General features: G+C 50.1%; 9 protein-coding genes across 9 annotated transcripts; 6 read left to right on the top strand and 3 right to left on the bottom strand.

The window, feature by feature from the left end:
* Nucleotides 1-243: 243 nt before the first annotated feature.
* Nucleotides 244-1,973, top strand: ASPZODRAFT_134612 (hypothetical protein). The gene is made up of 6 exons (XM_022723578.1): nt 244-488; nt 565-940; nt 1,021-1,138; nt 1,192-1,259; nt 1,346-1,376; nt 1,448-1,973. The coding sequence occupies exons 1-6, from the start codon at nt 318-320 to the stop codon at nt 1,809-1,811; spliced, it is 1,128 nt and encodes a 375-aa protein (XP_022579041.1). The 5' UTR covers nt 244-317; the 3' UTR covers nt 1,812-1,973.
* A 2,129-nt stretch (nt 1,974-4,102) lies between these two features.
* On the top strand, nt 4,103-5,966 carry ASPZODRAFT_134610 (hypothetical protein). The gene is made up of 2 exons (XM_022723577.1): nt 4,103-4,486; nt 4,561-5,966. The coding sequence occupies exons 1-2, from the start codon at nt 4,382-4,384 to the stop codon at nt 5,719-5,721; spliced, it is 1,266 nt and encodes a 421-aa protein (XP_022579040.1). The 5' UTR covers nt 4,103-4,381; the 3' UTR covers nt 5,722-5,966.
* Nucleotides 5,967-6,526: 560 nt separating this feature from the next.
* ASPZODRAFT_686138 (hypothetical protein) lies at nt 6,527-10,283 on the top strand. Its single transcript, XM_022729521.1, has 3 exons — nt 6,527-8,069; nt 8,137-8,753; nt 8,811-10,283. The coding sequence occupies exons 1-3, from the start codon at nt 6,818-6,820 to the stop codon at nt 9,903-9,905; spliced, it is 2,964 nt and encodes a 987-aa protein (XP_022579039.1). The 5' UTR covers nt 6,527-6,817; the 3' UTR covers nt 9,906-10,283.
* A 131-nt stretch (nt 10,284-10,414) lies between these two features.
* On the bottom strand, nt 10,415-12,099 carry ASPZODRAFT_134606 (hypothetical protein). The gene is made up of 3 exons (XM_022723576.1): nt 11,935-12,099; nt 11,629-11,869; nt 10,415-11,510 (listed from the first exon to the last, which is right to left on the bottom strand). The coding sequence occupies exons 2-3, from the start codon at nt 11,787-11,789 to the stop codon at nt 10,661-10,663; spliced, it is 1,011 nt and encodes a 336-aa protein (XP_022579038.1). The 5' UTR covers nt 11,790-11,869; nt 11,935-12,099; the 3' UTR covers nt 10,415-10,660.
* A 253-nt stretch (nt 12,100-12,352) lies between these two features.
* On the top strand, nt 12,353-14,206 carry ASPZODRAFT_71360 (hypothetical protein; the record flags this gene model as incomplete). The annotated part of the gene is made up of 1 exon (XM_022729740.1): nt 12,353-14,206. One exon carries the CDS (start codon nt 12,353-12,355, stop codon nt 14,204-14,206), a length of 1,854 nt encoding a protein of 617 aa, XP_022579037.1.
* A 678-nt stretch (nt 14,207-14,884) lies between these two features.
* Nucleotides 14,885-17,090, bottom strand: ASPZODRAFT_71092 (hypothetical protein; the record flags this gene model as incomplete). The annotated part of the gene is made up of 2 exons (XM_022729721.1): nt 14,885-16,952; nt 17,029-17,090. The coding sequence occupies 2 exons, from the start codon at nt 17,088-17,090 to the stop codon at nt 14,885-14,887; spliced, it is 2,130 nt and encodes a 709-aa protein (XP_022579036.1).
* A 270-nt stretch (nt 17,091-17,360) lies between these two features.
* On the bottom strand, nt 17,361-19,967 carry ASPZODRAFT_134603 (hypothetical protein). Its single transcript, XM_022723575.1, has 3 exons — nt 19,859-19,967; nt 19,042-19,787; nt 17,361-18,633 (listed from the first exon to the last, which is right to left on the bottom strand). The coding sequence occupies exons 1-3, from the start codon at nt 19,953-19,955 to the stop codon at nt 17,800-17,802; spliced, it is 1,677 nt and encodes a 558-aa protein (XP_022579035.1). The 5' UTR covers nt 19,956-19,967; the 3' UTR covers nt 17,361-17,799.
* Nucleotides 19,968-20,367: 400 nt separating this feature from the next.
* Nucleotides 20,368-21,231, top strand: ASPZODRAFT_71179 (hypothetical protein; the record flags this gene model as incomplete). The annotated part of the gene is made up of 1 exon (XM_022729729.1): nt 20,368-21,231. One exon carries the CDS (start codon nt 20,368-20,370, stop codon nt 21,229-21,231), a length of 864 nt encoding a protein of 287 aa, XP_022579034.1.
* Nucleotides 21,232-23,286: 2,055 nt separating this feature from the next.
* On the top strand, nt 23,287-26,639 carry ASPZODRAFT_153460 (hypothetical protein; the record flags this gene model as incomplete). The annotated part of the gene is made up of 4 exons (XM_022725975.1): nt 23,287-23,512; nt 23,578-24,538; nt 25,297-25,793; nt 25,930-26,639. 4 exons carry the CDS (start codon nt 23,287-23,289, stop codon nt 26,637-26,639), a joined length of 2,394 nt encoding a protein of 797 aa, XP_022579033.1.
* Between the last annotated feature and the right edge of the window lie 495 nt (nt 26,640-27,134).

The raw sequence follows: 27,134 nt of genomic DNA, 5'->3' as shown, positions 1-27,134 counted from the left end.
AATGAAACTCGAACTCCGTTAGAATGCTAAAGACGCATTCGATAGATGCAGCTAGTAAGGAACGTGGTGCGAAGGGTCAGCTGTTAACGCCGGTGGAGACGTACGCAGCTCTGCCGCAGTATCTTTATAGAAAATAATCTTATTAGTCGATGTAGGAGGTTCCGAGAACCGAGAATGTATAAGGGGCTCTCTGGTCAAATCTCTGGAAAGTCGGTCTCTGCATTATTTCTGGGGCGATTGGAAACCTCCTCCTCCTTATTCTTTGCTTTCAAGAGGCGTTCAACACGCTCGCTGCTGAAGAGATTCGTGCGAGCAAGATGGCGGGTACATCTGCACCGTACGGTATCAGCAACTATGGGACAACCTTGGTGATTGTGTCCTGGACCGAGTTTGGGATCTGCTTGGTCCTGTTGTTGGCACGGACATACACCACCTGGGCGATCACCAAGCGTATCAGACTTGATTTGTATCTGGCAGTCTTCACTTTTGTACGAGACGATGGATTATCCTTCTCCCCTCGCGATCCAATAGGAATCTGACTAACGGAGGCTGTTTTTGATTCAGATCACGGCAACGCTCAGTCTCTGCTTCTTCACTCTCTCCATCCTTTATGGTTTAGGTCAGCACATCAGTGTCCTTTCGACACAGCAGGCCACCGAGGCCATGAAATGGGCGTGGTCAAACACGCTTGTTAGTCTGTTCGCCATCTCAGGCGGCAAATTCGCCGTCGTGGCCTTCCTCCATCAGCTCCATGGACCTCAGGACCGCGGGAAAAAGATCTTTCTATGGACGCTTGCCTCGTCCAACTTAATCATGAACACCATCACCGTCGGAACGATCCTAGGAACCTGCATGCCGGCGGCAAAGCTGTGGGATAGCTCGCTGCCAGGGACGTGTGATGGGGGGTTGCGCAACCAGAACTGCGCCTATTTCCAAGGCAGTAAGTGCCGCTGCTCACATGACCTCCCAGTCGACCCTTCTTTGGCTGACAGATGCGTTTTCCCCTCCCCGTCACTACAGGTTGGTCTGCATTTGTCGACATGGTACTGGCCATCTACCCGGCCATCTTCTTCTGGAACGTGCAATTACAGCCGCTCGTCAAGATTGGTTTATGTGTGTTGATGGGCATGGGAATTATGTGCGTTGCGTGCCTCTCTCTACTGGTACATACCTCCTCTTAACAGGCTGCAGTGCTTCCGTCTGCGCGATAGCTAAGACCGTCGAGCTCAGTGCTCTGACAAGGACGGAGGATACGACATGTGAGACCTACCCTACCTGCAGATGGAATTGAAGTAAGAAGGCGAAGATGATCTAATATGCTGATCTTTTTCCTACGTGGGTTTAGATTTCATCGGGAGGCTTGATATCTGGAATACGTATGGTTTTTTTCCGGACACGAAATCCGGTGGGAGAGAGCATTGTAATCCCCCAAGGCTGACTTGCATAGGACCGAGATGTGGGTGATTTTGATCGTCGGCTGCATCCCCCCGATCCGGCCGCTGATCGTCCGAATCCTCAAGAAAGTGAGCTCGACCGTGTATACCCGATCGTATCCCCGCTCTGGCACTGAGCTTCGCAATTACTACGCCTCTGGCACTGGCCACAACCATGGCCGTACAGCCTCCCAGAAGTTCCAGTCGCAGTCGGGCACCAACAACGACAATGACAGCGAGGAGAACATCCTAAAGGGGGACGGGACCATCACAAGGACAACCAACATCGATGTTACGTATTGGCATTCGAATGGATCGTCAGAAGCAGTCGATCAACCCAACGGTATTCCACACGCCTTCTCGAGGCACAGGCCATGATCGAGGAATCTGGTTTTTCTATAAGGAAGTTTTGGTTTACTTCCAGTTACCAGGGATACTACCTCCATACCCTATCCCTACTCTTATTCTCCCATCGACTACGGAGTATTCTCTTTGTTCTACTCGCTAATAGATTACGAAAATAGTTGATGTACATAATGCAAATTTTATTTTCTTTATAGTATTGAAGCATTTTCTCTCTTTCCTTGGCCTCTCATTTCTCCGGAGTAGGTACTCGGTAGTACTTTAAACGTTGTTCCGGCTAGTATCAGAGCTATAGAGAAATTCGATATGATCGTCAGCGCTAGATGTCAGATTAAGATTTAGCAAGGACGGTCAGGCGTTTGCTTGGGTGGAATGAGCCCACGGTAAGGACATTCCGTACGCCACAGGCCTGGGCATTTCTGAGCAAATAGTAGATAATAAATACGAACTTAATAATGAGAAGTCGCAACGCTAGAAAATGGGGGCGTTCGGTCTCGTCCCACGTTCTAGTCCTACTCCGTAAATTCTCGGCGGAGATACCGAATCAGCATTTTGAGGGGGGTGGGACAATAAGGACACGCACTATTATTGGGGCACGCACCGTAGAACAGTATTAGGTATAGTACGGAGTATACTACAATACGGGGTAGAGATAAGCTGTCAAACAAGGATCTAGATCCTCTTTATGAAAAATTCTCGGGTCCACAGAGTCTAGACACGGCCAGCGACTTTCTCTGGTATTCTAGTTAGGATCAAGATACGGAGTACGGAGTATGGAGTACATGTAGGATTATAGTAGGATGCCGAAGGATTCCGGGCTATTCGCAAATTCTGATCTAGTTACTCCTTACTCCATGTCAGTAGGTGTACTACATACTCCGTACTGGTTCCATGATAGCTACCTAGGTAGTGACTTACTAGTCAGTTACAACTAGGTAACATACGCAATTCTCGAGTCGTCGTCAAGTGTTCCAATAATGATTATAGATAGCGTATAGGGTCCCTGCCTAGTAGCTAGAGCTATTTCCTCTTTGAGATTGAAAACACGAGTCTAAAAAGGTCATATAGCCCCTGACCAGGAACCAGGATGGAGTGCTTGTGCAGGTACGCCAGATCCTGGTGCTTTCTAGCCTGTGTCTAGGGAGTAATTCGAATGGCAAGGCGTCCTGCAACCACTCCGATACAATGCTGATATCTCTGCATTAAGACGAAACGGGTTTCAAGAACTCTGGGATTCAAGGAGATAGTCGGCTGGGGGGAATAGCATGGTTTGCAGGATGCAGCCTGCATCTATCCCCAATATATGTTTCAAACTGCGAGCCGTCGGATCTGATCAAGGGGCGCTCTTGTGATAAGCCATGAGATCAGTCTTCGAGCGGCTAATCGAATAAATACTCGGGGTTCACTAGTCAGGTAGCGGCTGGAATAGTTTATGGGTCGTGGAGAGTGTGAAAGCTCTCTGCCCGTCTCTAGACATTGTCAGGCGTGCTGAATAAGTACTTCATGATCAACTACACTCCTCCCCGTGTGGCCACAGACTTCGAAACCGGGCATATTGGAGGTTATGATACTGACTGACTCAAATATGCTAATCTCTCAGTTACCTAATTATAGGTTGATTCCTGCTTCCGGTGCTTCAAACCACATTGCTGGATCTTGACTCTCTTCGTCAAGGCTAGACATTCGGAATGACTGCTGCTTGGGAGAAGGAGTTTCGCCATCTCAATTGGGAAATAGTTCATACTGGTGATATACCAGCCTTCCGAGAGTTTATGCTTCTCTCGCGAGATTTGCAACCGGTACGTTCACATGCTGTCGAGATAGGATTTTGACTGCTGGGCTGAAGGGGGTCGGGTGGAGAGTCATGTGACATATGCACGTGTCACTTGATATTTGATTATATCGGAGTACGGAGAAACATGCTCCTTCAGGATAGCCTGTTCTAAATATGGGGGCTTCTGGTGTGGCTGAAACGGCACGACGACAACAACAGACGGAATATTTTTGAGGTTGCACCCTTTTCCTCTCACAGCGATTGATTGATGCTGGTTTACTGATATTATTACTACTTGGCATTGTCTATATATCGATCCTACTCGTGGATCTTTGCTGCATTATTACCTACGGAGTATCTGTGGATCAGGTACCTGTCAACATCTGCTAACTCTAAGGCGGGCTGGAGCGCTAATTACGCTCAGCCCAGCCCCTGCCACCCGTCTTGTTATCGGCTCACTGGTGATTACTGGTACCCAGTGCTTGGTTATTTCTTCTTCTTGACGTCTGTTGTTACGTTTTCTCTTCACTGCTCATATTCCAAAAGGACATCCCCAGCTGCAGCCAAGGCTTTGGATGGTACATCGTCTATCAGCTGGTTATTCTTCACCTTACAGTCTACGACTCTGCTCAGCCACCCACCCACATTTGCCGTCAACTGTCGATCTCCGCAGGCTCCGCGGTGAGCCGTCATTCCTCTCAGATCAGGCTTCTGGTTTTTTTTTTCTTTTTTGGCCCTATTGATGCGACTATACTATATGCTCTAAGTTGGAAACATTCTGCGGGCGGGAGTTGCCCAGAAACGATAAGAAATGCCAGTGCTGCCTCGGTTCGATGTCGCCCATCGGAATTCTACCCAGACGGCTCAGAATTCGTCCAATAATGGCTCGTCCAACAATAAGGATATCATTATTATTGTAAGCCCCTGTGCAGGTGCTGTCGCTTCGTTATCAAATGTTTCAGGTGCTGATGCCCCGCTTCTTCTGTATAGACCGCCACGGTGGTGATATTTGTTGTCTCTTCTTCGGTAATGGCCTTCTTCCTTCTTCGCGCCCTTCGCCGAATGAATTGCCGACCAAAATACATTCCGGGGAAGTACCTGAAAGAGAAATGGAATCAGTGGTCTCCGGGGGCATCTTACGGACGAGTTGCCGGTGGATCGGCTCCGAATCGGGATCCCGAGGATACCGCATATCATGGCGCATCAGCTGCGGGAGTACGAAATACAACGGCCACTGCTGAGATGAACCGGGTGCATCGAGACACTTCGATCCGTTCCGTCATGACGCTTCCCGCCTACACGCCGAGCCCGAAACCGACAGAGCAGGTTATAGCTCGGGAGGGAGAGCGAGGCGGCATGGATGTCGTCATTGAGTTTCCGGAGACGGCAGACCAGGAGGAATCACGCCGCGAGGGACATATGGAGGCGCTGTATCAGATTCGTCTCCAGCGTCGACAGGAGATTGCCGAGCGAGAAGCTCGGCGAAGGGAACGCCAGGAAGCTCGTGCCCGGGGCGACCATGCTCGTATCGACCAGATGCGAGAAGAAGCTCGCGCTCGTCAGTCATTCGGGAACTCCAGTCGCGCGGCTGCTGCCGCCCTCGCAGACCACCAGGCTCGGGCGAGGGAGAGGCGCATATCCAGTGTCAGTTATGCGGAACTGGGATATGTACGACATGATGGGTCACGGGTTCGGGCCGCATCGCCAGACTCGGATCGGTCACCTCTGTTACAGAATCCGGCGGCGGCCGACGACGAACACTCCCATCCTGCAAGCCTTCATTCCCGCGACGAATCATTTACTTCGTCAATCGTTCCTCTCGCCACTATGACGCCAGATGGCGATAGCAATAGCCTAACCCCTGTGGCGACAGAGGAAGAAGATGATCTCGGGGCACAACACATCCCACCTCCGCAGTATGACGACCTAGACTGGGGCGACGCACCGGCATATGAGAGCCCCATCGCAGGGCGAGGCGAGATTCCTCCTCTCCAGCTACCTATCGAACACATCCCTGTGCCTACCATCCACATTGATATCGCTAGCCCAGTGAACAGCCAGGGTCCGAATACCCCCTTAAACCCTCATCAGAGTGAGCCAGAGCCAGCGACTTCCGCCACCGCTACGAGCCATCCGATTCCAGAGCCATGATAATGACCATAAAGCCTATTTCCTTGAATGAAGATCTTTCTAATCATTTCTTTCCTATATATACATACACTCTTTCAGTGATATATTGGGAGGTTGACAGTGCTTATTATGACGGTGGTTCATCTGATCTTATGAATCTTCACTTGCTCTTTTATAACTGATTCCTTGCCTTCCCTCTTAATGATGGGTTTTTGGAAACTGTTCACACTTAGCAGCATGGCGCCCCAGGTGTTTAGTCCAGTAATTATATCCTTTTATATATATTCTTTTATGTCTATATTTTTAGTAATTATATATATACTTATTCAGTCACAAACAAACTTGATCAGATATAATGTAGTAATAGGAATCACACATTTATATATATACATATAGAGGAGATATAATAGTCTATGCCTACGCTGTATGACTCTTAACCCAAGTAAACAGCACAGCGGATAGTCACAGAGCTATTTTGCACTTTGAATTATCAATAGTACCTCAAGTAGGTATACTCTCAGGCATAGCAACGTGAATGCCTTGATGAATAGGGGTTGGGTTCTGGCGCTGGAGTTGCTGGTCTACTAAGACAGCATCAGTAACAGAGACATTTATTCCTCACTCAAATCATTAAACTTTTAGATGGCTTCAGAGTCTATCCAACCTACTCCGCAGATCGTTAGATTCTGTTGGAATGGCCTCGTTTCCTGTCAACAAGGAGTTCAACTGGTCGTTGGTTAATTGAGTGGCTGGGAAGGAAGAGGCGCCGCTCCGGCAAACCTCCCCAAAGTTCAAACGGCACGATGTAAACAAACCCGCATTCCCTCCGTCGCCGTCTTTCCTCTCCCCACCGCACCGCACTACGAAGAGACAGGCATGTCGTTGGACTAATGCTTCTTATGAAAAGGGCTTTCTCATTGCTCCTACTTATTAATTATAATCGAGTTATCTGTGATCTCTGATCTGATCCTTGTTGTGTGGTCTCGGAGAGGTCAAACCGCTCCCGACGCGTTCTCCAACCCAGCCACCCATCAAAACACGTTTGCTAGACACTGCTGTGCTTAGCAACCACTGCTGAATCTTTGTCTTACAGTCTCCAGGCACCGTTCTATTCAGCATGTCGCGCGATCACTCTCGTCTACTTGAAGCCACCACGTCCAGTTTCAACTCTTTTGGGAATACCACAGTGTCAGACTTTGACCCGGAAGGCGAGGCTATCGCGTCAACCAGAAAGCTTGACGATAGCTACAGACTACCCGAATTCCAGACTAGTGTGAAAAGACAACTGCAGCAGCAGCAGCAGCAGCCAGTGGAAGAACCCGACTACGCGATCGACACGTCGGCTCTCGAGCGCGCCTTTCCAAATTTCTCTCCCGTACACACATCCGAGGAGGAAGAGGAGGACGACCTTTCGATCGAAGTGGGACGCGGTGCCAACAAACCGGCGCGTCGACTCGACGATTCGCGGAATTCGATGATGAGTTTCGAAAACAGCGTACGCTCCTCGTCTCCCGCCGTGAGACTGGACCATATCACTTCCAACACGCCGCTGAAATCAGCGGTGCGTGGCACTACACGGCGAGCTGTAAGCGAGAACCTCAGAAAGGACGCGCAGCTTCGACGAGCGAACCTTGCGCAGAAAGAGGCGTTGGACCAGCAGTATTCCAAGACTTCTCGCAAGGACCAGCGACGAACCCTCTCCGAGATGCACGCTAGGGTTCGCGATACCTACGACGGATCATTTATTGCAGATGAACGGCCTGCAGAGATCCCCGTCAATGCGCGTCCCACGCGTTTCACTCGGAATGATCTCTCTAACCAGATTGCTGATGCTGTCGAGAGAGCCTCCCAGGAAGCATACGCGAAAGAAGTCCGTCAGGCAAAACTAGCCGCCAGTGGTCGCAGCCAGAACGGCAATGGCACGTACACCTCGAACATGCTCGCAGATACCCTGACGCATCAGTCATTTCTCCTTCCCGACCTCCCCAACCTCTCGGAACTGGTCTCGGGTGTGTATGAAGATGGCACCCCTGTTTATTCCCGCCAGAAAACTCGCCCTACCCGTTTTGTTTCGGCCAATGCTGGCGATACAACTTGGACCCGGGATCACCTGCCTCTGGATGCGGTCCCCATCCCTGAAGACGAAAAGGCGCTGTTCGTCTCCTTGAGGCTTTTACAGGATAAAGTTGCCGAGCTGGAGATGGCCAAGGCCGAGGCTGAGAGGAAGATCGAGGAGATGCGCCAGGAAAATGCATCTTTGAAGACAGATAGGTCACGCCATAGAGACAAAAACGAACGAATGAGACATCATGACGCAGGAGAAGACCGTCCTAGGAGAGACGGTAGTAGAATTGAGAATGAAAATAAGAGTAAGTTGACCTCTGTCGAGTTTTTTTTGTTCCCCCCTCGCAGCGCGCTGACAGCTTGTCCTTACAGAGCTGGAGTCATCAAATTTGGCTTTGCAGAACAGAGTGGATATCCTCGAGCGCAAGTCCGAAGTACAGGAAGCCGCGCTGAAAAGGCTTACTCGAGAACGGGACATGGCCGTTTCTCAACTCGGTATTGCATACCTCGATTCCCAGGAGCTCAAAGAGGAGAATGAGACTCTCAAACAAGAAAATTTGGAACTTAAAGACCAACTTTCCAGATTCCTCTCGCTTCCCAGGAAGAAGCGTGAAGATACCATGCGCTCGGAGCGGACTGCAGTCAGCAGTGACCCGGATGCAGAGGATAGCCAATCGTATACCCAACGCAGTGCGGATATGAGCCGAACAACAGGAGATGTGACTTCAAAGAGTGCCCGTTCGCGCTCCAAGTCTAAGCAAGATGAATCTAGAGCGAAGATCCTCAGCCAAGTGGACAAGGAGATCTCTCGATTGGAAAAAGAGCGCGCAGAGGAGGCCCTCTTCTCCATTGACTTGCCTCGCGCAGCTCGTATGTCTGCTCTGAAGGCAGAAGACACAGGTAGTCGTTCAAAGAAAGACACCGTTTCTAGAAAACAGTCCAGTTCTGGGAAACGGCGGACCAAGAGGGTCATTGTTGAGGAGGTGGATGTCAGCGAGCCGGTCGAGTTAGCCACTTCGGATGTCACTGCTGACAATGGCAAGAAGGCAACTTCTAGCGAACAGGACCTAACGCTCCTGAGCTTCGTGGATGAACGTGAAATCGCCCAGCTGCGAAAGACCCTCGAAGAAGAGAGACTTGCGAGGAAACAGCGCCAAACCGTTTCCCTTAAGGACCGTATCACCAACGACACCCTCAATACGACACGCCAAAGTAACTCGAAGGTCGCTGTGCCCCGAAAATCATCTCTGAAAGAGACTAAATATGTCCCCCCCCGACCTGCTTCGGTGGCAGGTGACTTGACCGCAAACACCAAGGCCAGCGCGAACGAAGAAGATAACAGCCTGTCTGTGCCCATAGAACGACCAAGGCGCCATTCGGACCATGCAGTTCTTTCATCTCAGAAAAAGCGACGCCAAAACATCAATGATATGACTTCAGCGTTCATTCTACCTGACATCACCCTCCGGTTTGCGGACCTGGCGGTAGAAAATCAGACCAAGCTTTCTGAATCGGCGCAAAAAGCACTGGATGCTGTCTCGAAACACGATGGAAAGAACTGCACCGTTTGCAAGCGCTGTATTCCCGACGAGGGTGAATGTGACCATAGCCATGAGATCGTGAAGGTCCCCAAGCCTGTGCCGGTTTCCGATCGCATGCCTGAACTCTCTGCCGACAACGAGGAGCATACCATGAGACCGTCTCAGCCACCAGCTGTCGCACTAGCGACTGTCATCAAGGCGTTGGAAGATGAACTTTCGCACTTGAAAATGCAGCTTGCCGCTTACCAAGCCGCATATAACAAACTGGACGCTTCGCTCAACAAACGGAAGAGAAAGTCGTTGCAGGAGAAGCTGGAGAAGCTGCTAAAAGAGGTAGACATGAAATACGATCAGATCTACGCTCTTTACGACGTTCTTGAAGGCCAGAAGCAAGCTGGTCATGAGATGACCGAGCAAGAGATGGAACTCACTCTTCAGTCCGTCGGAATCGATGTCTCAGCCGCCAAAATAGCGGATGTGACTGCCACGACGGATAAGTCTTCCAATAAAAATCTAGACACTGATTATGATGAGGATGAAGACGAAGACCTGCCGTGGGAAGGAATCGAGAGCACTGTTGAGATCACTGGCCGCATTTAGTTCAGCAAGCGAAACGCCTTACTTTCGTCTTTTCTTTCTGTATTCTCTTTTGGCTTTCTGGTTTGCAGTCTTTGATCTCGTTTCTACGGGTTAATGCGAAGCTGCGGAGTTCGAATCCTTATCCTCTTCTCTTTCTCTCTCTTTCTCTTCTCTCGAACTAGCCAACAAACTTGGTTCTCGGCTTGGGTTCTAGACTGACCTCCTTCGGTTGAGGTGTATGTCCCCAGACCTTGAGGATCTGTTGTTGGAATCTTGTGGGATTTGGGTTGATTATCTCTGGCCACTGTAGTGTCTCCAGATGAGGGTTCTCAAATCTTGCTTTTGCCGTTTGGCAGTGTGTTGTACACTTGGTTTCTTACTGTTTTCGGAAGGCATATCATTTTGTAGATGGCCAATTGTATTCCCAGCGTTTTAGCACATTTCTAGACATCATACCTACCTCCTAGCATTCAATAGCGGAAAATTGGTATGGAGTATATCATCTGTCTTTTCTACGTGACTGGTGTAAGGGGGTTCTATAATATTTTATATTTCTTTAGTCAGATAGAATGGCTACCATTCTTCGGGAATTAATTATTCAAACCAGAAATGTTTATGACAAAACTATGGCACATATTGGCCTGGCTGTCCAAAGACAGCCGAACAAGTCCGGTTGTCATCTCAGAGGAAAGGATCCCGGAGAACCAAATGCAAATGAAACCACAACACCATCGCTATGCAGTAGACTTGACCTATCAACGAGACATCCGTAACATTCATGCTTTGCTTGCGTTCCCTCCAGACGTAGCAGCCGCCATGGCAGCCCCCTGAGTGGCGACGGGTTTCGAGGCGTCCAGAGAACCAGATTCAGACAGCTCCTCGTCGAGGAAGCAGCCCAGCCCGGCAAATGCTTCGAGTAACGTCCTTGAGTAGTATTCACGCAGGTCGTACCCGCCTGCCAGCATGCGAGTATCCTGCCTGATGGGATCGAGGTAGGTGGACGGATAGTGTTCCTGAAGGGTATAGTAATCCCTCTTGTCGGGAACCAGGCCGCCAAAGGGATCATACGGCTTATCCGGCACGGGGACCTCAATCTTCTTGAGGCCCTTGACGAGGCCAGAGTCGGGTGCACCGGTGATGCCTGCCGTTGTTGGGGCTGCGACCCCCTTCCGGAGCTCCGAACCGCGCAGGACGGCCTGTTTCTGACGGATTCGTTCCTCTTCGCTGCGCCGCGCAGAGGACTTTTTGAGCAGGACTCTCTGGCCTTCGCGCGCAATTGCCGCCGCATCTCCGGCACGACCGGCGGCGAGGCGGCTCAGCACATCTTCTCGTCCGGCTAGTAATTCCCGACGCTCGTTCTCGTATTCTTGCCGGGCAGCCTCGCGACGTAACCGGGCCTGTTCTTGTTCCAGCGTCTGCCGTTCCTGGAACGTGGTGGCTTCCTGTGCCTCCAGCGCTTGGTTCGCGCGGATCGAGCTCAGGTTCTCTTGTGCGTATCTCTGCAGATCAGTCTCCGTTTTCGCCACATCCGTTCCGTGCACTAGGTTGGCGATGATCATTTCACGTTGCTCAAGAAAATCGTCGTAGGCTCTTTTCGTGGCAAACTCTTCTTCTCGGCGGTTCAGGCTGGAAGTCATGGATTTATCAGCTTCTGTCTTGCCTTATTCCTTGTAACAGATAGACTTGGCGGATAAAAAAACCACTCTTGGTGTCAGAGCGAGGGAGAGAACATAAGAGCACATACATCTGCATGACTCGCCGCCGTATGTCCACCTCTCTTTCCACGCCGATATCCTCAAACGTCTGTTTCCGGAATTTGGCCTTGCGCAGTGTCTTGTGGCATCCCGCGACGGGGCAGGGGGCGGGCCCCGATGAAAAGATGCGGTCAACGCACGACTCGCACATTTTGTGATAACATTCCGGATTGATGAGGAATCGCATATCAGGGTTCAGGTATCGCGAGGATTTGCAGACGGGACAGACCTCTTATTTCCCCCATGACAAGGTTAACCTGGTGGACGGTGAGAACGAGTCAGAAACATGAACGTACCATCTTCTTCCCCCCGAGAGGCAACTCCATTCCGCGCAGTCACCGACATCTCCGGCTCCCTGTGCCTCTTGGGATGACCAAGATGATTATCTAGCGAGAGACAGTGTCGAAAAAAGAGGGGAGAGCAGACAGCTTCAGCAACAGGTACCTTTAGGCAAGATGACGAGGAGGATGAGGTAAGAGATCCACGAGCCAATCACGGGCACAGCCAAGTTCCGCCCGGAGCGGATTTCTTGCGCTTTCTGCCAGGGAAAAAAACGAAGGCGAAAGAAGACTTTGAGCAGGAAGAAAGAGAGGTACATCGTTACTTGATATTCTCTCTCTCAACACCGACTATTGTCGCTCTTTCTTTACATCTGAGTTATTTTGTTGTGGTCATCCGCTCCTCGCCTTTGTTTCTCCTTCCCCCCCACCCACCATGAACCTCTCAGACGGCAGCATAGACGCCCTTGAACGCCGGCGTCTGGAGCTCGAGGTGAATATCCGTGAGCTTCAAGAATCACTGTATCACTGGCGGACATGGGAAGCCGAATACGATGGGCTGAAGGAAGAGATCGACACGCTCAGCGACGACGCCACCGCCGACGATTTCCTCAGCGCTGGGCGAGACTTCGGAGGCTCGCTTGTCAACGAGAAAGAGGTGTTTGCCCTACTGGGCGAGAAGAAGGGAGTCATACGCTCGAGGCAACAGGTTGTGGATATCATATCTCGGCGGATCGACTACGTGAGACAGAATGTCGCGACAATGGAGAAGAGGTTGCAGAGCGCGGGGGACGAGCTAGATGCGCTAGATGAAGGGAGCATAGCACGCCTTGCCTCTACGGATATGGAGAAGGATTTCCCAGTCACGGAGATCATGGAAGAATTGGATGAAGAGGGCCATGTTATCTCCAGTTCGGTATCTACACCAGGGGACAAGGCTCCAGAATTGCTGGACGTGCTTAAGAAAGCAGGTGTTAAGGATATCCCGGATCTTCCAGGGAAGGAGAATGCAAAGTCTGAGTTGATAGAGGATGGTGTGGAACAAGAGGATAAAGAAGTTGAATCTGGCCACAGCGGTTTTGACGAACGTGAGAACCAGGAGCAGCGTCCTGCTTCCCAGGCAAACGGTGTCTCGGAAACACAACCTGAAATCACTGCTACTCAAAATGTGGATGGTGAATTGAATGGTACAGCAGTTGTGGACATTGACGAGTCACCGGAAGATGCAAAGCTGCGCCGAGAAATGCTGCAGTACGGTTTGAACGAAGTTGGCGCAGTGGTGGCTGAACTGGAATTGGACGAAGATGGGAGTGAATTTTCGGTTGATGATGATTACGAATATGACGACTACGTTTCCGAAGAGGATGAGGAGGAAGACGAGTACGGAAGGACCACCGGCCGGGTCTTGTCGGATGAATATCATCAGCAAATGCGTGCGCTAGAGAATAAGCTGAACGCTCGCGGCATGTGGAACGTGGGCAAAGATGCCGGCGTACTTCCAAACGATGTTCGGCAAGAACTTGAAGAGCCACATGTGGTCAAGGTCGAACAAACTACCGAGAATTCGCCAGAAGAGGTCCTCCGTGAGAAGCCGAAGAAAAAGGTTACCTTCTCTAATGAGCTTGACATCGCCCCGAACACAAAGCTGTCCGCACCCGAGAAGAAGGACAAGAGTGTGCCTGTTCGACAATCGGATGTCCCTGTGCTATCTGACGCGATTGTCGAACGCACAGAACGTGTTTCTGAAAGCAGTGGCCATTCGGATGACAAGGCACCTCCTAAAAAGGTCTCTCGTTTCAAGAGTGCCAGACAAACGGTACCGCCGGCTACTCAGGAAGTCGCAACATCATCTACAGATTCATCCGTCTCCAGCAACCCGAAGACTTCCACGTTCCGCTCTTCCTTGCACCAGGAAGACGACTCTTCGTTACCGTCTTCCTTGCCTATCTTTCCTGCTAGACCGAAGGAGCCCAAGCCCTTTTCACAGCCAATTCGGGACATCATCCCGGATACGATTCCTTCTGGGTCCGAGATCCGGCCTCCGGAAGGCAAGACTTTGGCCGACACACTGGTTGAACGAGACGTTAAGCAAGGTTCTGCTGTTGCTCCCGAACCAGATGAGCTGGATGAAAAGCTGCACAGGCAGCAGATTGCCACAGAGTTTTATGACATGCGAAACCGCATGATCTACCGAAATGGGGGATTTGTGAACGACGACGAGCCAGAGACCCAACCCATCGAGGAGCCCCCTAAGCGGATGAGCAAATTCAAAGCCGCTAGAGTCAGGTAAATTTGAATTCAATCCATCTTATCACATATTCTATCATGTATCACCTCATATGAACATATCACCCTCTATCCGAACACACGGACTGCTGTCCTGCCTCTCTTCAGTTCGCTGGAGAGAGATAGTGAACTCTGATTATGCAAATGCTACTCGAAGCATTCCACGTACAATCAAACGCTGCAAGTCCAAGATCAAGAAACGGGGGCTCTCTGACTGCATTTTACCTTGCCATTCATTCATGAGACGTATTGTGCTCATTTTCTTCCTGAAGATTGAGTACTTATTTCTTCTGTTTGATTGACTTCCATGGAGATGTGGTTACGTTTCGCCCCCGACAGATATTTCATCTAAGCAGATATCAATTTTTCAAAGGCCCAGGAAAGGAGACTTGCGTCTAATATTACTCATCATTTAGAAGGACTAGAAGTAAAAGTGTGAGGAGAAATTCAATATCTTTATTAATAATGCTAGGTATTGATTACCACCCAGATTATCAAACCTAATCATCATATGCTTCCGTGTAGGTGAAATCAACATAACATAACACATAAATCGTATCACATGCTTGCTCATGAAAACAGGATATGCAAACAAAACCTCTAAATGAGAGGGAGAAGTACACTCGAAAATACAGCACTTTTGACGATCAAAGAGGGAAACATGGTCATCGAAGCTGGAAGCTCAGAGACCAAATACCGTAGCAGTTGTAGAGTACCAGATACATAAGGCGCCAAGCCGAGCACTTACAGCGATGGTGGCAAGATGTACAACCATTGAGATGATCTGGAATTTGACGCTTCCCGTCCAGAGATTCACCGCCGCCAGCATCAATAACGGGTAAAACACCCATGGATTGACGGCCAGAGGTGAGCATGGCTGAAAGACAGACACAACCTTGAAAAGGAACAGGACGAGTTGGATGAATGGCGATGAAAGCTGCCATCCGGCTGTTGTGATCGACATACAAGGGAATTGAATATGCAGGAAAGAGCGTCGAGATGGAGGAGGTGGGAGTAGTTGAGGCGTGTGAACATGAACATCTTCGTCACACTCGCGCTTAGACTCATGGTCTGGCTCGGGAGCTTGGGCTTGATTAGAAGATAGAGGCGGTGGAGGGGAGAACCTTGGACGGATTATCAAGTCTCTCTCTGGGCTTGTGACAGAACTTGACTCAGAATCAGTATCCGACACAGTGTTCTGGCTTGGCCGGATATCTTCCGAGTCGAACACTGATCCCCGTCGCACGGCTAAATTCCGCGACATGTTTTTTACCGGGGAAAGAGATGTTCGCGGAACGGATGGGGCTGGAGACGCTGGCATCGGGCTGTCGACAGGCCGGATTCGAGAGCTCGGGTGTAGATCTGGCCCTGCTGAACTTGCCCTTTTGAAACGGAAATGTTCTCCTCCATTGACCCCAGCTTGAATCCCGTTCAAGACTTCATCCGCAGATGGCCGTCGGTTGGGGTCGACGGACAATAATCTCTTGAGAAATGTGTAGAGCTTCTCGGGAAGATCTGGGCGCATTCTTCGTGCATCATCAAAGCCACCCCACTGGCTGATCTCTTCACGGAGCTGATCTAGATCCTCTTTCTCTTCATTTATGATGTCGGCGTTGCGATAAGGCAGTTCTGCAAAACAAAGAAAATACAAAATCATACCGAGTGAAAAGATATCCGACTTGAAAGTGAAGTTGCCAAAGGGTCCGCCCGGATAGTCACGCTTCAGGACCTCAGGCGCACAATACGACACCGTACCGGTAGCGCCTGTTGATTTGCGCATGGCGTCTTGGAACTGAACCTCACCGAAATCGCTGACCAGCACTCGTAGTCCATCGCCGGTTTCATGAAGTAGACAGTTGCTAGGCTTGAGATCCCGATGAATATAACCATTCACATGCAGGTGACGCAGCCCGGATGTGATATCACGGAAAAAAGAATATATCTCTTCAAAGTTCAGCCGGCGGGGCCCTGCAAGGTTGATGGTCGGTTCTGGTTCGCCTTTCGACTTCCTCCTCAACCGTTCTTTTAGCTGCTGGGTGGTAGTTGAGGTCTGCATAGATCCACAGATGTAGTTGTGCAAATCCCCAGCATTGCAGTATTGTTGTAGAATAAAGGCACATGGAACGCTCGGGCCGAAGGTACTGATTTTTGCGTTTTCTAGCCACACATGTCGGTAAGACACCAGGTTCTGGTGGGATAGATGTTGCAACAGTTGCACCTCAATTAGTACTTTCTCCAACCACTCGTGATCATCGCCAACTGGCACACGCTTGCAAGCATAGTGGCCTAGCGGCACCCCGTCCAGCACATGCTTCACCAGCAGAACCACTCCCTTGCCTCCTCTACCCAGCTCAGCCTCCTCCACGAAGAACTTCTTGAAATAGTTTGGACTGAAAGCCGCAGATGATATCCCCTGAGTGGAGTTGGTTCGTCCGTGTGTATACTCTGGGTCGCTTGTTGGTCCGGCAAGAGCCGGTTGAACAAGGCGACGACGAGGAGATGGCGGACCGGACGAGTCCGCGGAGCTGGGCAGGCTGTTGTGAAGCAGGCGGAAGTACTCTGGATTAACGAACTCAGGCTGCGTGCTAGCACTCGCATGGTGGGTATCTCGATCTTGACTTCCACCTCGGATAGGACGATGACAGTATGGACAATCGGTCAGCTCAATGCCATTGTCGCTACTAGCCGCATTCCGAAGGGCGAGTTGCTGGGAGTCACGGTCGAGGACGACGACCGAATCATTGTGTCGACTACAAGGTTAAAACTTGTTAGTGATATAGAAATAATGACAATTATGAAGTAGAGCGGCACAGCAGTCACACATACAGCACAACGTCGAGATTCGAGGACCCATGGTAAGGGATCATGGACATGCCATCTTCCGCCATGATAGTGGCGGGTGTCGTGCATGTCCCGTCAGTGGATAAGGATGTGCGTCCGACGGGTCATTTTAAAGGCTACTGATGAGCCAGGTTGATGGGGCGGTTGAAGATCTGCAACTTGAAGGGAAACAACGAGGCCCAACATTTGTGGATTCGGCAGGTCAAGTCCCTCGGAATCTAGACCACGTGAGCAGTGTTGAAGCTATTTTCGTTCGCTGACGTCAGACAACAACAAACTACAGTTGGTTGACTTTGAAATAACTACCAATACCAGAAAAGAAGGCATTTTATTACAGTCGCATTGTACAATTGAACACGTTACTCAACTTACTAGCTGTCTTATTACTAAGACACAGTTCATGTGTATGTCTAGCTAGGGACAGGGCATCAATTCCATCAATTCCACCCATCTAAACGGACCGTGTCGTACGTGTACGCCCAACGAAATGTCGTGGGGAGACTGGACTGGACTGTGTGCCCTGGTAAGTCGCAGGTTCAGGGCTCTTGTCGAGCTTGACCGCGTTAACGGTAGCAGGGGTACCGTTGCTGTTAATGGCAGTGGGTCAACTGCAGCGGGTGAGTTCGGGCAGCCAACACGTCTTTGGCTGACGAGCAACGATTCTTGTCACCGCTTGTGGATTGACCGCTAATTTTCTGCGGACGGGACTTGGTGTTTCCAAGTACTAATAGTGTGGAGAGGGACAGTCGACTTTTTTCAGTCGTTCTCTTCACCACTCTCATCATCGGAGACTTCGATTTGGGCAATGGAATCGTTGTCATCATCATCTGATTCCTCAAAGCCTTCGAAATCAGATCCTTCGCGACTATCTGAGGAATCGTCGGCTGCAGTAGCAGATTCCGGGACCAGTTCATCGAGCTTGCGCTTGCGACTCATCTCGCCCAGCCTGCCTTCGCGCCCTTCAATCTTCTCGTCTTCGGTAGTTTCACCACTCTTAGGGGGAGGGGTGAACCAAGGAATCTTGCCTCGCAGGAAGTCGTTGATGACCATTTTGGCAACACCGTCCAGATCAGGCTCTCCGCCGCGAAGCAATCTGCCTCCCTTCCGAGCAAGGATACTCAAGAAGTCAATAGGATCAGTGGCCTTGATCTCATAGGTACGCTCCAGATGCTTCGGCTGAACCTTGTTAAGGATAGCGGGAATGTACTGCTCCGGGTTGTGCACGTTCTCAATGCGAACGACACCACGAAGCAAGATATCTTGTTCAGTGTCATTGGGGTTGGGCGGGACGACACCAGGACAATCGATGAGATAGATTCTCTTCATCAGAGTAATATACTGCCAAACCTTGGTCTCACCAGGAATAGGAGCAACATTGCAAACCTTCTTCTTTCGAAGAGTGTTGATAATGGATGATTTTCCAGTGTTGGGGTAGCCAATGAAACCCACTGAAATTTGCTTCCGATCAGAGTGCAGGATCGAGAATTGGCGGAGCAGAGCAATAAGAGAACCTTTGCCGAACGAGTTGTTGATGGAAGCGTGGAATGCGAGAGTAGGGTGATCTTTGGATAGATGTCGTACCCAAGAAGCCTAGTTTGCAGAGTTAGCAACTAGTCATTGACAATCAATGAGTGATGAAATGAAAGGATGTGTGAGATGTTACTAAGAGAACTGCTATAAGAGTGCCCATAATAGGCGAAGCAAATCTCAACTCAAAAACAAAGCGCGACTTGGCCCTTAACGACGCGCCTTCAAAACGAAAGCACGTCAGCCTAGCTTCAGAAAGAAGGTCGGCGCGGGCTAGTGTTAATCTACCAAAGCTGTAACAGACAAAACCTCCATTGAAAACACGACAGAGTCGTAGGAAGAAGCCTTGACTTAGCAATGGAATGGGGAGGGGAGGCAAGCAAAACAGAACACATAGGGAAAGAAAAGACAGGACGAGAGAAGGGAAGGGGGAAGCGGCTTGAAAGATGAGGAAATAGACAAGGAACTTACAGCCACACTCGTTGGTACGAGATCACATTTGTTGAGGACAAAGATCAAGTGCTTGTGAGGTGCTTCTTCGCGAATGTACTTTTCAATACCCCTGCACCGAGTACCGTCGGGATCGCGGGCATCCAGAACATGGATCACAACATCCGAAGAGTCAATGACCTTGTAAAGTTCGTTCCAGATACGCTTGCTCTGTCCCTTGGAGAAAATAGACTCTCGGGCAGTGGTGAGAGTGGTATTGTCTTCCTGAGCAACGTCATCACCATTGACAACGAGAGTGCCGTCATCATGTGTTGTGTGGTCGTTCTTCTCGATGTAGGAATCGTGCATCTTAACCGATTCTCCAGCGAGATCCTCTAGGTTGGAGACACCCAGCTTGACACGCTTTCTCTGCGCCTTCGGCCCAAAGGTGTCGCTGAACGGAGCAGTCTCGACGGCAATCTTTGCCTCATGCTGTTTCAAGCCATTCACGCCAGGACCGTCTCTGATCAGGCTCATGGGAAGCTTGTTTGTTTTCAGCAAAACTTGGTACGGATCCTTGGCACGTTCAGCGACCGCCTCGCGAAAGGAAGACAGAGCCTCCTGCGAGATGACTCTGGTGTTCCCGAACCATTTCCGGTTGGGTTCAATCCGAGCATTAGGAATATCTCGAGACTGGTAGGACGCAGCCTTGGTGATCTTTCCAGATGCGTTGCGTTGAGCCTTGCCATCCTTGAACATATTCAGATGCTTGACTTTCTTCGCATCTCTGCAAAAATCAGCATCACATTCTCACTAGAGAAAAACTTTTTGAAAAGTAAAAGCTATTTCAAAACATACCTGTAAAAGTTTTCACCCTTTGTTCTCACGTTCCCCATGCCATCTCCAACCTTCCCTTGACGCTCTCTACGAGCGGCTTCCTTCTTTCCTGTGCCCATTTTGAATTCTACTTTTGTGTCTCAGTCCAAAACAGTACTATTTTTGGGGCAGGTCCGAAGGCTAGACTAGACACAAAGAAGTAGAATTGGCAGAGCGCGAAGAAGAGAAAGAGAGAAGAAGAAGAAGAAGAAGAAAAAGACGCCGAAATTTTTTTTTTGCCGTGGGCGGAAATGGTTTCTGCTTAGCGCCTTGGAGGGCGCACGGACCAGGCGTAAGAAAATCGCTTCGTCCATCAAACAGACGCGGCTGGCACCAACGAAGAGGAAGTTACACTCGATTGCCATCTCGTCGTCGTTGTCTTCCAGTTGTGGGCTGGATATTTATTTGATCGGAGCTCTGTATATCGTTTCTTTCTCATAATTCCCGACTTTCCTTGCCTCTTGAACCAGCGATTGGAGGCCAACATTCACCATGTCTCTCTCCTGGACGTGCCGGGCTGCCAGAGCGCAGGTCCGCGGCTTCAGCTCATCCTCCGGGCGTCGTATCGGACCAGAGTCTCCTTATTACATCTATGTACCACGACCTGTGCAGACTGGTCTGTCTCCGAAGCCACGCGTTAAGGGTACTCTCCCCGTCCCGCGAGAGTTGTTCCCAGCTCGCCGACCTGACAAGGCCACACCGGCATATGTGGCCGACACCGCAAAAGCTCCCTCTAAAAGGGGACCGGTGGATGCGAGCGGCCCGCATGCCGCGCAGATTGAATGGAGGCGCCGGCTAGCGGACACGAGAAGGAGGAATCTCCAGGAAGGTTTGGGGGAGTTATACCAGCGGAAATTCAAGACGGACAGCGAAAATTTTCGGCGGGGTGTGGCCAAGCAGAAGCACCGGGAGCGTATTCTGGCACAACCGGAACGGGAGGATGAGCGTTTGAGTCGGCCGTCGGTGATCCAAGATATGCTTCCTCATCGTATGTCTATTCTCCCTGATCCCGACCGGGAGAGCCGACTGGCGATGTCCCAGGCTCGCACCAAGGCCTTCTACGAGAGAAAGGAATCTGAGAGGAAAGAGAATCTGCACTCTCTGTACATGAATGCGCGAAACTTCATTACCACCGAAACCCAGCTGGCCGCCGAGATTGATCGCGTGTTCCCCGAGGGCGAGAACGAGGCCTGGCGCAACGACCACCAGCAAGGAGATAATGTCTGGAACCTGGGCGTGCCGCCCACGGTGCAGTCCATGCTCACCGAGTCGAAGAGGAATGAGGCCTCCCGGTGGGATCTTATCCAGGGCAGAGTCAAGAAGCTGGGAGAGCAAATCACCGGAGGCAAGATCTAAGCCGACTTTCTACATCCTGTACAATAGTATGCCGCATATGGTTTCTTACCAGAGGCAATTTTGTTATACCATGTTTCCTACTCTGGTTATAAGCGATTTTCACACGGTATTACCTACAATCCTACGGAGTAGAAAGGGTTCTGCATTATCAGGGTCTCTCAGTCCATGTAACTGAAGACTGAAGGCCTCGAAGCCTTTCCTCCAGGCATGACAATTTAACCGCAATTTTGACTGCGAATCAATGCAGGGTTTCAATAGGTAGTATTTTGTTTTTTCAAATCCTCAATGTTCTATATTTTCATTTACTCCGTGCCAGGCAGCAATTCATGTCAGCTGCGAAAACTTGCCGCACAAAAACCGTCCGAGTAAGCAGTACAATGTGTCACCCAATTGACTTTACTTGCAGAGCTATCCTTAGAAACAGTGCATCCAAGGTTCACCATTGCTCCGCCCCAGCCAACCTCTCGCTCTCGGTTACTCCTTGATGAGCGAAAGGAAAAGGGATTGCGTACGGATTTCGACACAGTTACAACATCTGGTTACCTAAGGTACCTTTGAATCTCGAGGTCAGCTGCTTGGTATAGCATTTCACTAGTGCAAGCCCTGTTGCCATCCATCCCAACACCCAATCTGATCGGGGATCGTTATAACTCAGGTAACTTGAGCCGAGACAGGTGTGCAGTTGTCTGAGTTTCCCTTTTGCCTTCCTCTCATGCTGTGTTCACTGGGTGGGTTGCGTGGTGTTGTTCCAGCGGCTTGGTCGGAGGTTATTTATCGGATAACTCGCATTATTCATAGAATCAAGGATCTGACGTAGCTTATCCAATCGACAGACCGCACTATATCATATTAGACCAGAGTCGAGGTCTGTTGATCGTAGCTGGTGGAAGTTTGTCTTAGGTTGCTTGACATCATTCGGCGGGGGACTCTCCACTAGGATATAGACGTCTGCCACTGACTGACCTTCCCTTTGTCTCTCTTCCCCTCTTGTCCGTAGTACAATCCCCAGAAAATCACAACCGCTACTGCGCCCCAAATCAATAGCTTGTGCGAACATCTGACCAGTTAGTTCTTGCCTCGGATATTATGTTGATGATGCCTAACCATACGACCTGCCAAGAGGTTTGATTCAAACCACCAGGGCGAGGTGATTCCAGAACATCCTCATGACTGTTGTGGCAGGTCCTTGGCTGTCTCCAGTGTAATCTAGAATGTGAAGATCTCTATTGCTGACAATTTTCAGAATAGGGAAGTGTGCCTTGTCGACACTCCTTGGTTCGGCCAGTGAAAGAGTCAACGATGATTCGGCCAACCGTTGCCTGTCTCTTCGTGGTCCGAGGACGTGTCTGTTCCGAAATGTACCCCTCTTTTCATAGACCCATAGAAAGAAGCTTGGACTGCCACTCAGAGGATATCCGGCTGACTGGGATGATGGATCCATGCCTTGAAGCTTCTTGTTTGTGATGACTTGGAAAGCTCGGTCCCATGCCTGTTGACCTTCGCTCTCTCTCTTTGTAACGAGTGTCTTGGTCCCACCAGAGCATGCACTGCTCTGTGCACTGGCCAGCATGGTAGTTCCTTGAGGCAATGATTGTGGAACCTATCCACTCACTATTGTCGATGACTCGATAATACTCGCGCAGATTCTTTTGTTATGACGTTGACCACTAGGACGCCTTGAGATTCGAGACATGCATTCCACGGCGTGATGTATCCGGGTCGCCCAGATGGCTGCATTGACTTACCTGCGCGGGGAATATTGGCCCACCTCTGTTTGCTATGGAGCTCGTTTCTATGAGAACCGAGAAAAGTTCTAGGTCTTCGTGTTTCTATATTCAGCAATGGTATAGAAAACGATTCTGACGTCTTGTGTACCCCACCTGGTTGATATAAATACGGTGCACCGTTCTCTGGATTGAGCAGTTCTACCGAATCGCAGGAAAAAACCATATCAAGTACAAAGGTTTCAAGGGGTTTGGGATTTCCTGTCTTTCACCAGACACAAGCACACTCGCTTTCTCGTCACCATCATTCGCTTCTCTGATCATTCTTATCATGAAGACTTTCGTCACCGTTGCAGCTTTGGCTGCTGGTGCTAACGCACTGGTCAGCAGAGGAGATAGCTGCTGTTTCCACCTGACCGCATCTGGCGGCGCGTCAGGCACTGTTGGTCAGCTTAGTGACGGACAGAACCGCATTGGCGGTGGCCTTTCTGCTGCAGAGTACTGCATCAGTGATGGCAAAATAACCGATAGCAGTGGCCGCGGTTGCATCCTGACTCGTGAGTGCTCTTCTTGAGGCTTTGAATCTATACCAGGCTCACTGCTGACTGGGGTTTCCTTGTAGCCCCGACTACTCAGTTCCAGTGTGATGAGGGAGCTTCCCCTACCACGGGTTTCTCAATCAGCTCAGAAGGAGAGCTCGAGTATAATGGTAGTACTAAGTTTATCGCCTGCGAAACCGGAGATGACAATGAGCGCAACATCTACACCACTGACAGCTCCGCTCTCTCGAGCTGTGTTGATATCACCCTGAGTGCGGACTCTTGCTCTACGTGTGCTTCGAAGACCACGGTCGAGACCGCTACGGTTACTGTCACTGTCACTATGAGTGCAGAGTGCACAACCTCAGCTGCTCCTCCCCCGGAGACCACCAGCGTCAAGACCACTACTGCTTCAGCTACAAAGCCTACGACGACTTCTACACTCAGTACAACTGAGGCGCCGCCTCCTGAGACCACTACGACATCTGTTGCGCCTACTACAGCGAAGACTACCACAGCGAAGACTACCACGGTGGAGACTACCACCAGCTCTCCCAAAACGTCCACTACCTCGTCCGCATCGGCTAGCTGCCCGACTGATCTGAGTGGCACCTGGGAGTTCCCTCACCTAATCATCCCTATTGATTCGGCCAAGCCCAAAGATGCTGCCGGTACCTCGTACTATGGTACAGTGTCTTCGACCGTTTCTTCGCTCTTCAACTTTGATATTCCATCCTCGGACTCCGGCAAGACCTGCTCTCTCATTTTCCTCTTCCCCGAGCAGGCGGATCTTGAGACCTCATCCTACACCTTTAGCGGCAACGGCGAGATCAACTTTGGTCTTTTGGAGTCTCCTGCCACCAGCTCCACCGACTACGACAACGCCCCTGCCATCAAGACTGACTACGGTGTTTTCACCGTGGCGCCTGGCAACTCTTATCTGATCGCTACCTTCTCGTGCCCCGCTGGCGAGACAGTCGGCTACGAGCTGAAGAATGCTGGTACCACAGACCTGAACTACTTCCAGGATTACAACCCGTCTCCGTAAGTATTCAAACCGCGAAAAAAAAAAAAATTTTTTTCAAGAAACAATAGTAGCTAACAGCACATGCAGTATCGGCTTGTACATTACTGTCTGCTAAATATAGGGACAGATCGATGATTCGTGGACTGGGCAGTACAGTGTCTTTCAGTTGTATACGCTGACTGGAATGAAACTCCCACTATTGAATCTTTTATGATATTAATAATAACGGTTCTTCTCTTCTGTGCCAGTCAAGTTTGGCCAATAGGTGAAGGATGCAATGAATATGAATACTTATGTCTTCTGCTTATATACTTCATGCTTACACTCCTTGAATATGATTGTTGTAATGAAATTTGAAACAAAACATCCCACGAGGTCTTTTATTTATATTCCCTTGTACAACTGTCGAATGCCAATCAGATAAAGGTTCAGAAACTGTGGTGCCTAAATAGTCAATAAAACGGCCGCTTACATCATCCACCAGCGTACCTCCTCCATCTTTCAACAGTACCAGAAGGTAATCCTCACAACATGGATCGCCTTCCCTCCAAATTGCCCTTTTCCAAGCGAAGACTTCGGCCTCGCGTTGTAATCTCGTGAGCGATTCGCCTTTGCCCGCAATATTCCCCGTTTCTAATATATATTCTGCTGCAGATACCTTGCGGACTACATAATCCTAATGTGCGTTACTCATCCTTCTCGCTCTTCATGGGATCCTGCTTTTGTATATTTAGCTACATATATACACCGTTTATGGCGCTGATCAGGACCCTAGTGGCTGTATCGTTGGATTCTGGATCCTTGACAGCGTCGAACCTTTCCATCAACACTTTTCCCTGCGCAATATTTCTCTCCAATACCCGTATGCAGTCCACGAGCGGGTCCCCATCTTTCTGGCCCTGTGCATCTCCGGCGCCGCTCCCATAGCCATCATCACCGTCTATACCCTTTTGATTGATGGCTTATTCTCGCACCACAAGCCACAGGACCCGGTTTCCCGGAAGCGGAAGCTGACGGGACCCTACCGGTGGAAAGATAGACTGTGGGAGTTGAACTGCGGCGTGTTAGGCCTGTTACTATCCCAGGCTCTCGCGTTCATCATCACCCAAGTGTTGAAGAATGCCTGTGGGAAACCCAGACCGGACTTTATCGATCGTTGTCAGCCGTTGACCGGAAGCGAGGATCAAATGCCTTATGGCTTGTCCAATTCTACCATCTGCAAACAGACCGACCAAGCGATTATGAAGGATGGGTTTCGTTCATGGCCGTCCGGTATGATTCCGACTTCGGCAAGCTCTTTTTTTCTTTTCTTGTCTTCCAAGTCGACTAACATTCTGCTTAGGCCACAGCAGCTGTAAGCTCGGCATTTTACAATTCCGAATCTACCAGCCTCATTAACGATGTATAGCTTCATTCGCCGGATTGTTCTACCTGTCGCTGTGGCTCACCGGCAAGTTCCATGTGATGGACAAGCGAGGGGAGACCTGGAAGACATTGGTCGTCACAATCCCCATTTTAGCAGCCACGCTGATAGCGGTGACACGCATTATGGACGCAAGGCATCATCCGTTTGACGTCATATCTGGCTCTCTCCTTGGAATTGCATGCGCCTGCATGTCCTATCGCCAGTACTTCCCGCCCGTCACGGAGGCCTGGAAAAAGGGCCGGGCGTATCCGATCCGGAGCTGGGCCACCGAGCCATTACCGCCCGCTGCTGCCCGCTATAACGAGTACAATGAGAGCACTGTTGCCCTGCACAATACCGAGGACGAGCATATCAATACTCCTGATGGTGTCCAAGGAAGTAGAGTGCCAGAGGAAGGTGTGCCATCGCAATTGGGCCTTTTCCACAGTCCTCCTTTACTGCACCCTTCAGAAGAAGAAACCCCCTTCTCATCTTCGAACGCATATAACCGTCGACTTCGTGGAGACGATGATCATTGGTCCTCCTCTAGTGAGGATGTCGTGGATGATTTCGAGATGCATCACAGGTACACCGCGACTCAAAATCCCGGAGCCGCCTCTGAATTACCACAGTATGAAGATACGACCTACCCGGCCCAGCCTCAGTCTCTACCGGGGCGATCTTTGACCACCCCTTCCGCCAACCAGCCTTGAAAGTTCATTAATGCTTTGCTAGTGACGGTGGAATTTTTACCATAGATGAAAGCGAATCCTTTGCCCTGCTCATTTGGATAGATCTCAAGATTAGCCACACGGGTTATGACAGCAACAATCATCTTTATTCTTATTTTATTTTATTTCATTTTCATTTTTTTTTATCGAACGATTTCTAGAACATTGAAATCCATGCCTAAGGCATCAATATCCAGGGTCCCTTGTTTACTCCATGGAGTAGATGCAAAAGCAGCATATTACTACACACGTCTCCAAGACCCTGCATATCATTCACTTTTCTTTTTCTATCTGAAAGAAACAGCCTATCATTAATTACGGAGTCCCTCCAGATTATCACTTGCGCACATGGCAAGTGACGTACATCGAATCATTCCCATCAGCTGGTGATAGACAAATGGTTTCCCAGCCACCCCGCAAGGACCGACTCGCCCAGCCTCCTCCCATTTTCGCATTGCATCGCATTCAAGGGCCTGC

This window comes from Penicilliopsis zonata (assembly GCF_001890105.1).
Source record: "Penicilliopsis zonata CBS 506.65 unplaced genomic scaffold ASPZOscaffold_13, whole genome shotgun sequence".
NCBI classification, from domain to species: Eukaryota; Fungi; Ascomycota; class Eurotiomycetes; order Eurotiales; family Aspergillaceae; genus Penicilliopsis; species Penicilliopsis zonata.
This window is presented reverse-complemented; position numbering and strand designations above follow the sequence as displayed.